The sequence below is a fragment of the Populus alba genome, chromosome 5 (genome assembly GCF_005239225.2).
Source record: "Populus alba chromosome 5, ASM523922v2, whole genome shotgun sequence".
Lineage (NCBI taxonomy): Eukaryota > Viridiplantae > Streptophyta > Magnoliopsida > Malpighiales > Salicaceae > Populus > Populus alba.
The window spans coordinates 10,806,150-10,818,720 of record NC_133288.1 but is presented as its reverse complement, the minus strand read 5'-3'; the positions used below and the strand labels follow the sequence as shown (position 1 = coordinate 10,818,720).

Here is a 12,571-nt window from a genome sequence, read left to right as displayed (position 1 = left end):
TTGATTGTTCATCTAATTGGTTCACTTTCCGAACATATTTCTTCCATAAAAAAAGTCATTTCAATCAACTCCCATAATGTGATTATTAATAATACAACATACAAGCACAATATCTACTTGTGTTTCATAAGACCAAAAAGATTTTCCATCAATTGATCTAAAACGACTCTTCAAAATACCAAATCCTTGCTCAATAGCAGTTCTCAAAGAAGAGTGTCGAAGATTAAATAACTCCTTTTCATTTTCTGGTGAATGTTCTATAAACTCGTTCAAGTGATATCGAACTCCACGAAAAGGATAAATGATTTCTTTTCGAATACTGTAACCATCATCGATCACCAAGAATAATATTAGAAAAAAAAAAAACATATTACTATCTTTAGCTAATTAAACATTTTATATGTTTATTGCATATAATAAATACTTTATTATATATCTTCTGAAATTTTTAGACCACTAGGTCTTGATAATGCATCACCTAAAACCCGTGAATCATGTGCACTTCCTTCCCAGCCAGCTAAAACATATATAAACTTCAAATCAAAAGTTATAGTTGTTAAAATATTTTGTGTTGTTCCTTCTTTTCGACCTCGAAACTTTTCTTGAATCTCAACAGGAACATTTGTAGGAACATAGGTACCATCAATTGCTCCCACACAATCCTATATAAATATGAAAAAAATAATTTATAACCTTTTCTTCTAGATGTAATTAATTAATGTATAAAAATATTGGCATTGTTCTCATACCTTAAAATAAGAATAGAATCTTCGATTATTCATTATCTCTGCGGGAACTGTATCGCCTGGGTCTTTAATTAAATGTTTGTATAACTTAAGAACTACTTTTAAAATAATTCTAAAGTAACGATGGATAGTTTCAACAGACCTATAGTATATACCACTAATAAAACAAAATCTTTGGTTTTGGCCTACAATTTGTAAGAACACAATTACTTGCTCCCTAATAGACACATTTTGAGTTGATCGTTTATAATAGGTCATGACTTGTGAGAATATCACACAATTTATGTAAGACAAGTGGTTTCATACGAATTTTTTCAACGCAATGTCTATCACCTCGATTCAAAATGCTATCCATATAGAATTCTCGTTGAGCAATTGTATTTATACGTGGTTCTCTTTGTATATAATTTTTATTTCTTTCTTGTTCAATAATAGCTACCCCTGTAGCTATCACTGTTACAGCTGCTCTTATACATGCTGCATAAATAATCTTATTATCCATAACAAAAAAAGTGAAGTTTTCTGCTAACAAAACCTAAAAATTTAGGGAAATAAACATTAAAAAAACATATAAAATACTTACATAATCAATACAATAAATTATACTCAAAGAAGCTGATTCCTAACACAAATAATGCCTTAAAGGAAATAATTATATAATGAATTTTGTACCCCAAAACAAACAATACAATAATTTATTAATGAATTCTGTATATAAATATTAATGGACTCAAGTTTTCTACCCAAACCATTTCAGTTTTTTATAACTGTGTATAATCATCATCACCAATGCACTATCTAATATTTCACTCAATTCCCCTTTCATTATTGTGCAGCAGCATCAACCGTTGATTTCACTAATGCCTTGTTTCAATTAAATTACCCGACTTAACCATTAAGAAACCACTATCTATTTCTACCCAAACCAATTCCTATTGTGCAGCATCATCAACAGCAACGGGTATACTTTTTCACAGTCAAGATTTCTACCCAAACCAATTCCCCTTTCATCGTCATCATCATCAATGCACACATCACTGTGCATCATCATCAACGCACACATATCATGCCTAGAAAGCATAGGAAATGCACAAAGCACATGAAACACATATCATCAACTCATTAACAAAGAAGGAAAATCACATCGAGTGGGTTAGGTTCTATTGGAAGAGAAACAATTGAAGAAAAGGAGAGGAAGATGAAGAGATGGAGGGGAATTGAAAGCATATGTTTTCGATTAAACAAAAGGAGAAACAGAGCATGGGTTTGCTGTTTTTTTATCACAGAAACCAAACAAAATGTTTTGTTTGGGTTCTGTGAAAAAAAACACAGCAAACCTGATTTCTGTGAAAAAATCATAGCATGGGAAAAATGGGTTTAGGTTTTCTGTGTATGGGTTGCTATGTATGAGTTTGCAGTGTTTGGTTTCTGGAAAAAATATAGAGGTTTTGGTTTTCTATGTATGGGTTGCCTGGCGAAAAGGTGGATTAACAGGGAAGGAAACGGGGTCGAAGGGCGCCTTTGGCTTAATAAAAGAATGGTGATTCTTTGTTGTGATAGCAACAGTGGCGAAACGAGGGAATGATGATTATCTAGAGTTTGCCGTGTTTGTATATGGGTCTGTGTTTGGTTTCTAGGAAAAAATTTGGGTTTGCAGTGGTTGATTTTTCCCAGTGGTTTGGGTTTGCTATGGTTGAATAGGTTGCCTTCCCAGGGGTTTGGGTTTACACAGAGCATGGGAGCATGGGTTGTAGTAAAATTAACAAGATAAACAAGAAAAAAAACGCAGCAAATATATCACAAGATTTATGCCATTATTATAACTACAAATTAAAAATAAAAAGGATGAAAACATAAGATAAATAAAAACATTTAAGGAAAAAAAAATTACCTAAAAGAAAGCTAAGAGATGCTTCCAATTGATTTGCGTAAATTATTTGGGAGAGAAAGAGAGTTTAGGGATTTGTATTTTGGGACAGTGCACACCTTTTGTCAATAAAGAAAAGGAAAGTGTTTTTCTTAGAATAAGGAAATGAAAACACTTTCCTGCCATAAAAGCCTTATTTTTTCCTTTGACTGGAATTCAGTTTCCTTTGATCGATTTTCCTTATGTTTACCAAATATAGAAAAGTGGGGAAAATGATTTTCAGAAAAATGAATTCCTAGAAACAAATAAGGTATTAGTTAATTCCTCATTAAGAACAAAGGAGAGATAAGCTTGAGCTAATTAACGGTAAAGGTAAAAAAATTAACACTTGTTTATAACATCTCTTCTTGGAGATGCTTTTAAAGACTAAACGAAAACATTAAATTGCAAAAAGAAGAAGAAGTAATAAATAAATGTAAAACATGTAAAGAAAGAATGTAAATAATAATAAAGCATAAAATATAATTAAACTCATAAAATAAATAGCAAGAAAGAGAAATTGCTAAAAACTTGAGAAAGTTTGAATTAAAATTTGTTTCATGGAGCAAGCCAAATAATTACAATAAGGTGTTATGAACTGCATGAATAAAAATCCAGAAATTTACTGGCAAATTATTCTTTTTAAAAAAGTTCAATTCAGACTTGTGATTGATTTTGACAAATGATAATCTATACTGAGATATCAAGACTAAAAAAACCAAACTCTCACCCTATATTAATAAAGAAACATGAATGAGAAGTATGAAAAACACCGTGAAACTTGGTTAATAACTCTTTAAGTTAATGGCAAATCAAATTAAAAGAATTCTCTCTATCACACACACAATATGTGACAATATTGTATTCAACTTCATAAAAAAAATTGTCTTACATAATAATATTTATACTTTAAATAAAATAAATCATAGTTAACATCAATTCTAATTAAAATAAGTCCCAAAGTATCTCAAATAAGACCTAAAATATAAATAAAAAATAAAAATAAAAATTCTAAAAATTATAACTAAGTTGTAGAGCTCTAGAAATTCGAGCTGTAAATTCCACTTGTGGTGGAGTGCGGGTATCTAAATGATGTACGTTGTAGTCTGTATGAATACATAGTAAAAGGAACAGCGAAGAAAGCAGTAGAAAACAACTCTGACCACTCTTTTAGAGGGTAAAATCGATAAGCCCTGCATTCGTAGCAGCTCCGTCGTATATTCCTATTTGTCTGCATCATCTTCTAGCTAGTAGCAGTTCTTTACCCCGTGCCTGCTCACATCCATCCTCTGAAACAAGAAATCAAGCCTTCATCTCCCACTCCTAAATGCACAGACCACATGGGAACACCAGATTTCACTGAGATTTGCACAGCATTTCAGATCAATGTCAACAGTACTCTCACGTGTGCCATCCAGTTTGAAGTCAATAAACAATGTCAAGGGGGCGGCACTGTCTGACCCTTCCCATGGTTTCAAGGCTCCTTGTCTCAGTCCCCAACAAATCTCCTGGCCCGATGCACAGCGGATGATGCCTTCCCCCCTTTCTGCATATCAAAAATTATTTCATAACCAGGAGATAGTCAATGATAATAACTTATAGGTTTGTTTTTTTTATGATTTTAGTTTTTAACTTTGTTTATATGATGGTAATTAAAGATTTATATAATTATTAATTTTAAAGTTTATAGAGTTAATTAAAGTGCATCTAAATTATCTGAACATTAACATTAATAAAAAAAATTATTTCATAGAATTATATTGAAGAACATGAATCTTCCAATTAATCTAGGGGAAAAAAATGGTGGCAAATTGACAGTATAAACCATAACTATGTGGAAGTGAGGGTGGCATTGTGAAGGACAACCTCGTCATACCACCTAAGCATAGCCAGACCACAGAAGAGCAAATCTATTAATAAACTGGACCCTCAGCTGAAAATCACTTGAACTCGTAAAAATCTAGCTAAAGAAATGGCTTGCTACTCCTTGCTTCCCCTTCTGTTTCTAGCTTTATGCCACAGCTCAAGCCATGGTGCAGCTCCTGCATCAGACCATAACCCCACCCAAGTCACAGCAGCTCCAGTTCCACTGCCAAATGTGGCTAAAGAGTTCCTACAGTCTCACAACCAAGCAAGAGCAGCGGTTGGTGTTGGCCCTCTCAAGTGGAGCGAAATGCTAGCCAATGCCACAAGCAGGCTAGCCAGGTACCAAAGGAACAAGATGGGTTGCCAATTTGCAAACTTGAGCAACAGTAAGTATGGTGCAAATCAGTTATGGGCTAGTGGCATGGCTGTGACTCCACTCATGGCTGTTGATCACTGGGTACAAGAGAAGAATTACTATAACCACACTAACAATTCCTGTGCACCAAACCATAGGTGTGGAGTTTACACACAGGTGGTGTGGAGGAAATCTTTGGAGTTGGGGTGTGCACAAGCTACATGCGTGAAGGACCGAGCTAGCTTAACTATTTGTTTTTATAATCCTCCTGGGAATATTATAGGGGAAAGCCCATATTAGACAAGTTATAGCTAGTTAAATCTCTGGTTAACTGTGTTTGTGCATCGTTGGAACTTGATTAAGAGTTGTTTTTACCTTTTTTGAAGATTTCAGTGCTTATGTTTAGTGAGTATGGGGCATGCAGATTGCTGCTTCTTTTTTCTCTCTTTTAATTGCCAGAGAGCATGGATTTAAGTTCATAAGCACAATTGTCTCAATTTTAATGCAGGTTTTTGCTGACTCGAGAGCCATGCTACAAGATCTTAAGGCTTTACATCTAGTTTTCACCATGTATAAAATAAGTGAAAAATGATCTTTCTAAAAGCATAGATCGAATGGAACAAGTCATTACACTGCTTCCAAATACTTGTTCTGTAGATGGTTGTCACTGATGAAGAATGTGTGGACGTAATTGTGGAGACAGAACCATCCTGCAATAACTAGCTGCACTGATAGCCTGGTAATAATTGAGCTCCGACAGACTGCCAATCACATGTTCACCCGCCCCCTTCTTTATCCCAAAAATATCTATTGATCATTAAGCCATGAATCCTCGTAGCACAAGTAATTGATGTTGCCTGGAAACTTACCTGAGACGAATTTTGTATTTTTTTGTTTTTACAGAAGCTTCATTTTAAAGATTTTCTAGCTTTTTATCTATATCATCTATGACTTCAATATCAGAAGTTGTTCCAACCAAACAATTTTTGTTTCGAGCAACGGCTAGAGTTGGTCACATCTACAACCCCAAAAGCTATACTTTATACCAACCTCTAGTTACTAGGATCTTTTTCAGTTCACGAGGTGAGGGAGAATGGTCTTGCCAGGAATAGAACAATGCTCTACAAAGGTTCAGTTTCCGGTATCGTCAAGTGTGGTGGGAATTCTTTGAACAAATAGCAGAGTCTAATATGAAGGAATATCATTCAATGAGTCTAAACCATTGGCGCACATGTCTAGATCTGAGAAATCCAACCTGTCGTGTGATATATATTGTCGGCATGATCAGTACTGAGACAACTGATGACAGCCATCTTCTTCATAGGATTGGTCTGTGTCGAACGCCTAAGCAAAATTCAACCAAATAATAACTATGCTGGTGAATTATACTCCACGTTGTATCTCTAGAAAACAACGCAGTAGGTATATTTTCGATGCACATTTTCACTTCATTTCCCAACATCACAGAGATCATGAATGCTTCCACGACTCGGAAATGGCGGAATCGAGATTTCATTATACAAAAAAAAAATATCGCATTGTTCTATCCCACCATTTTGGACATCATCTCCTAATATATACAAGGAAAAATTTTAAAATCTCAAAATATAAGAACCTTGAGAACCATGCGAATGAATATATGAGGTCGAATACTATTAAACTTTTTGACACACGGAAACAATCACTTTACCAGCTCTTTAGATATCAGGTACCGAAAAGTAAAATCATGCGGAATCCATTCAATGGTCTTACGAGGTTTTCCTAGCTGACATTTCTCAAGACAGTTCCTTACAGTAGCAGGCAAAGTTTTTTGGATCATTTCAAGAACAACCGCAGGACATAAACCTGAATCCTTGGTGTAGGATTCCACAATCTTTGGAAGCAGGATTTTCTGGTCCTTGCGTACACCAAAGGTTGCTCGGATATACTCTTCCTTCGCAGCTTCAAGCTCATGAATTATTCCCTTTGGAGTGTAGACACGGACCTGGCAAAATTACTTGTATAAATTCCATTTGAAGAGGATAAACTAAATAGAAAATAAGACCAAAATCCACAAAATCTGTAAAACCCAGGTTCAGTTCTTTTTACTGAGCTGATATTTCATAATATACTTCAGAATAGTCAAAAGGAAATTACTTCTTTTGGAAACCAATGCACGGTATCACAAAAAAGGGCTCTTTATGAAAGAGTGCCGTGAAAAGGCAGCGCACACACAAAATGCAGGCAATTAATCAGAAAAACTTACACTTAAAAAGGATATAGCATTTAATTTTGGTTGGGTTATTCTTAATCAGTATTGCGATTACATAATATATGCAAACAATGTTCATGCTGCACAGTATCTTACTTATGACTGCTACTCATCTACTAAAAATCTTGTAACAAATGAAGGAAAATGAAGTACCGCAGGATCAGAATGGCTTCCTGAACATAGTGCAAAGTACAAAAGCGGTTCTGAATGGTCAGTTGCATATGCTTGCCGATCCTCTACTGTCTTGAATTTGGACTTTGATGAAAGTAATGTTCGAATCCACTGCAATTAGGGACAAGCTTTTTCAGGATCATTATATCAAATGAATTTACAACGTAACTGACAAGTGCATTATTGTATCCCACGAGAATTACTTTACAAATACAAATATGCTTATTGAACATACAAATATATATCATTGTCTTTTTTTTGTGTGAGCATGCCTGTGTTCTTTTCATGACACAAAAAATAATGCCCTTGTTTATTTGAGAAGATTTTTCACGATGGTGGCTCAACTCTACATGCCAAATCCTGCATTGGATCTCAACAAAAGGCAGGTAAAGTTGCAAGACCCTACACACCAAAGCCCTTTGACAAGATATTAACAATAATGACTTCTGAATTTTAGTTTCAAGAAAAACTCTAAAGATCCACCTGTCCAGGACGAGACATGCGACATCCAAGGATAGAACTCTGTATCGTGTCTGCACTAAATGTATGACCCCCGACATTATATGCAGCCTGCATAGAGCAAGAGTGTAAGAACACGTATATTTGCACAAAATCTCTTCCTCAAAGGAAAAATGTGAAAGGGTTTCCCTTACTCTCAAAAGTAGAAAGAGCCTCTTAACATTGTTTTGGGGAATCCCATGCACCAGAAATGCCTATTAGAGAATATTGAAGATAGAAACTCGTGTCAGAAAAAGAAAAAAATATGGAATTAGCTTGTTAACTAAATATTTCTATCGAAAAGTGCCATTACATGCATCACCAACGCATTGTGTATATTGATCCAGAAAGCTAGCTTCTCCTCATGTTTTAGCTTCCTAGGATCAACTTCCTCTAGTCGACAGATAAGTGATCTGCAGCAGAAGATCCCAAAAATCATAATAAGAATCTCAACATAACAGCAAAACACATGCTGTTTACCTGATACCTACATTATTAACATGTTTTCTGGTAATAATCAGATGGTAGATCGGCTCACCTGAAATTTTGTAGCAAGTTTTCAACATCTCCTAATTTTTTACTATCTCTATAGATCCATGGGACTTCAACCATTGTACTGTATGGTCCACTGAACTCTTTAAGACCTTCAACAAGGAAAGGGTTATCCAACCGTATGTCAAAGGATGAATTATTCCTAAATCCCGGACCCCACATATCACATTTTTCTCGTGGGGAAAATTCACTCATGGATGATGAAGATGAATTGGGAGATGAAAGGCTATTATGCGTCAAAGGTGGATCTGAGAGCTTGCAGTATATAGCTGACATGCACTTTATCATATCCTCTGAAAGCTTGTTAGGTGTCTCTGGAACATGATCAGAAATGCGAGTACCAAGATGCTCAGCCAAACTAATAATGTTTGATGCACTCTGGGCATACTGCCAAAAAACACAAAATTTATAATCCATTCAAGGCTGATAAAATTGTCATTTGATGAAATTATTCGCCCTATTTCTGTAATTGTTGAATTTGAAAATGAATAGCCAATGACAGGGTTCTTCCACATTGTTTCGGCAAACAATAGTAAAAAAGCACCTTGTGCTTAACATGCTCCATCGTCATTGGTAGTTGTTTCAAACAACAAAACTAAAAAACTGCAAAGATATAATTTATGTGCTAGCACTCAGTTACCTGCATCATGGACAATGGCTGGGTATGGCATGCACGCACAGCTCTACCAAAAGATTCTGATGGAGGAGAGGCTCTATTTGAAAATGTAGTGTGTTGTGACAATAAAGACTGACATCGATGAACTCCAGAATCTAATAGTTTCTCCTCTCCTCCTATTCTATTGGTTTCCTTCCATGTATTGTCAAGTGACTGACAAGCAGTTTCAGGAGCTGAAGTTTCCTTCTTTGATATATCAGGCCTGGAAACATCAAACAACCTTTGTCTCGGGGTTGTGACAGGGGTTTTTAAACTTTGATCCTGGTTAGATGGGGAAACCAAGGATGCTCGTTGATCAAATGCCTTCCGGTACAGGGAGAGAAGATATTGTTCCAGATATACAACTTCCAACTCTAATGCTGCAGTTTCTTTGATTAATTCTGTGGCTGGCTGGAGTTGCAGAAAACACAGGAACTAGCATGTCAAAAACCTTGGGCCTAACAATGAACTCTGACATTTTAATTCCATTTTACATATTAAGTGACATAAATCAGAACAAGAAACTGAAATTACAAATTATCAGAAGATTTTCCCAAAGAAATGATAAGAATTCAGCAAGTAAGCTGTTGGCATGGTTACAAGTTTTGCTGAAAGGCCCCAGCTCTATATAAATTCACTTTGAACGACAGTAATAAGCACAACTATTTCTACTCCCATAAAATTATTATGGCAAGGATTTACCTTAGGCATTGACAGCTCAGACATGCTCTCATGGGAAGAAGTCCTATAACCCAATGCCTTTTCAAGAGCCCGACGGACCTGAAACTGATCTTGTAATCTTTTCTCAAGCTGTAGAATCTGCATAAAAGAGTTCAACTAATATTTAACTCAGAGCAAGAAAGAACATGACGAGAATGAAGAAGTTCAGTTGCATACCTCTTGCTTCAAAGAATCTTGCATTTCGGTCTTAGGGGATTGTTTCTTCTCGGCTTTGGCGGAGTATTTCAAGTGCCCCATATTCTGTAATCAGATTGTATCCAAAAATCACATACTTAGTAATTGCTTCTTATGTTATGGTCCAGGAGGATTCACCTAATGAATTAATGTGTTGGGAAAAGCTACCAAATCAGCTTAGCTTTTGAGTTAATTATATGAGTTATTCTTTATTTAAATCACAAGAATAATTTATTCCATTCAACTAAACCACCGCAGTGGGGACCATAACTAAAATTTGACTCAAATGTATTAAGCTAATTATTCATCCCATTGCCCCAACCTAAACAAATAGACTAATAATTCGAAGGCGAAGAAGCAACCTTATGCAGATGAGGAGATTTAAAAGAAGTCATTTTACAGTTGAGTTTTGGCTGGCCTTATGCTCGAGGTCTTTATAAAACATGGGGATGAAAGGTTGGATACTGTAAAGAATAAATATGATACTGAACTGCTTCTTTTTCTTTTCATATTTTCTTAAGCAAAAGGCCATAAAAAAAGGTGTAGTCTTACCAGCTTTATGGGGCTGGATGCTTCAAAGGAACTATCTAAGTCATCTTCCTCGACTCTTTTCTTATCTGGGAAGCTGCCACAGCACAAATAGCAAACATAAAAACGGAAGTGGATATATAATGAAGAAGGAAAAAAAGATTAAAAGGCTTGGCTGCCCTTATATCATGAGCACAGCGACTGCAACACAATTACTGGATTTTATTTTTAACTGGGAAGGAGGAGGTGGCTACAGATGTTAACGGTTACCTCCTACCAAAGATCCACTTTGCAATAATTTTCCCAAGACCCAACTTGAAACAGTTTTCAGTTTCATTCACCGCATCTATTACTCATTAATTGCTAGCTTTATCAGAGAAAGAACTCGGCAGAAAATGAAAACAAAAAAAAAAAGAAAAACCCCCAAATTCCAAGCTGGGAAACATACTCTAAAATCCCATCTTCAAGAACTTCTTTATGATTTAGGAAAAGCTCTCCCACTGTTCCTCTTTTTTGAAGCTCTAAAATTTCATCTGGACGACACAAATTTCATAGTCTTTTCTGCTTGGAAAATAGCTCAGAGAATAAAACCAAAACTTTCATGGGGTTTTATACAACTGCAGTCTCATTGTTTTTACTTTTAAAACAACATTTTTTAGCAGGTGTGATGAATGCCCCAAGTTTCCATTTTACTCATGAAGCCCGCCACAGAAGCCATTCCAGTTAAAGAAACCCATCAAGTAGAATAGCAATGAACAGAAATGAGCAATGAGAACAATAATTGCAAGCTTACAAAAGATTGAATTAATAGCTTACCTCTTTGAACGCTTGTGTCTAGTAGTCACTTTCAATCCATACATTTTACTATCTTCGCCACCTTCAAACTGAGAGAAAACGCACCACAATCAACAGCAGTAAAACAGACAACATTCCCAATAAACAGAAAAAAAAGTAAAAAAAATAAAAAATCTGAATACAAAGGTCAGATACCATTGAACTCCAGGAGCAAAACAAGCAAGTACCCAAGATTGAATCTTTAAAGAAATGATGAATCAGAGAACCGGAGCCACTGAGGTCTAATTAGACTCCAAAAACTGAACTTGTCTTCATGTAATATAGCTAACCAGAACCAGTACCCGCAGTGATCATTAGCAGCTGTTAACAGTGTCTGAACATAGCAGAGAGCCTGACATAGTTCAGAAGGATAAAACCTTTGTGCTTTTGACCAGTGAGCCTTCACCTTGAAGCGACTCACGTTGGTCTAAATCAGTTCACTTTTACAAATTAAAAGTCTTTCTGCATTAAAAGATGTAAACCAGCTCGTGGGCTTTAATTGGAGAAGAAAGAAAGTTTGCTCAAGTCTATGCTACAGTATGGAGCAGACCCTTGCACCTTAAAATGTCAAAGGCGTCCAAAACAATTTTCTTTGATTCTTTCACCAGAGAGAGAGAGAGAGAACGCCAAAGAGACAAAGAAGGGGAAGATAAATAGTTGCTGTGATGAGTGTTGACATAGAAATGTCCATAAATTTATGGTCCAATTCCCACATTCTCTTCTCTTGTTGGTAAGCAAGTGAGAGTTGTTGAGCACCCCCCTCCAATTGTCCTATTTTGTTTATACGTATTTCAAGCTTTTTGGAATTCGATTCCAAACTATATTTCTAAAACAATTATTTATACCGAATGATGTGTTAATATAATTATAAAATAAAAAATATTATTTTAATATATTTTTAAATAAAAAATACTTTAAAAACAACTTTATAATATTTTCAAACAACTTTTTTAATATCCTACTGTGTATGTGCTGGGTAATTTCTCTGCAACAGATATGTATTGTTTTTTAAGTTAACTAAGATTTTAGATATTCCAAGGACCAGTTTTATGTCCATCTTAAACAGACCATGCATCCAAATATATGCTGGATGGCACTTGGCCCTCATGCATTTATTTTTCAAGCTTTTTTTGGAGAAAAGGAATGGATAGAAGAATGCAGCAGCGGGATGCCTCATTCCAGAACAAGGAGGTGGTATGATTGATTGAACTGCCCTAAATAGCTGGAAGTAGTAAATACAAGGAAAAATTAATTCACCATCAACTGGGAAAGGAACCAGTGTCACTTTTAGCTT

At 35.4% G+C, this 12,571-nt stretch overlaps 2 protein-coding genes across 2 annotated transcripts; one reads left to right on the top strand and one right to left on the bottom strand.

The window, feature by feature from the left end:
* The first annotated feature begins 3,792 nt into the window (after positions 1–3,792).
* On the top strand, positions 3,793–5,759 carry LOC118048335 (STS14 protein). The gene has a single exon (XM_035057953.2). The coding sequence runs from the start codon at positions 4,625–4,627 to the stop codon at positions 5,171–5,173; it is 549 nt and encodes a 182-aa protein (XP_034913844.1). The 5' UTR covers positions 3,793–4,624; the 3' UTR covers positions 5,174–5,759.
* A 610-nt stretch (positions 5,760–6,369) lies between these two features.
* Positions 6,370–12,002, bottom strand: LOC118048325 (uncharacterized). The gene is made up of 12 exons (XM_035057945.2): positions 11,434–12,002; positions 11,260–11,327; positions 10,468–10,540; positions 9,898–9,981; positions 9,703–9,819; positions 8,986–9,411; positions 8,332–8,732; positions 8,107–8,206; positions 7,949–8,008; positions 7,779–7,865; positions 7,278–7,406; positions 6,370–6,857 (listed from the first exon to the last, which is right to left on the bottom strand). The coding sequence occupies exons 1-12, from the start codon at positions 11,434–11,436 to the stop codon at positions 6,555–6,557; spliced, it is 1,851 nt and encodes a 616-aa protein (XP_034913836.1). The 5' UTR covers positions 11,437–12,002; the 3' UTR covers positions 6,370–6,554.
* Between the last annotated feature and the right edge of the window lie 569 nt (positions 12,003–12,571).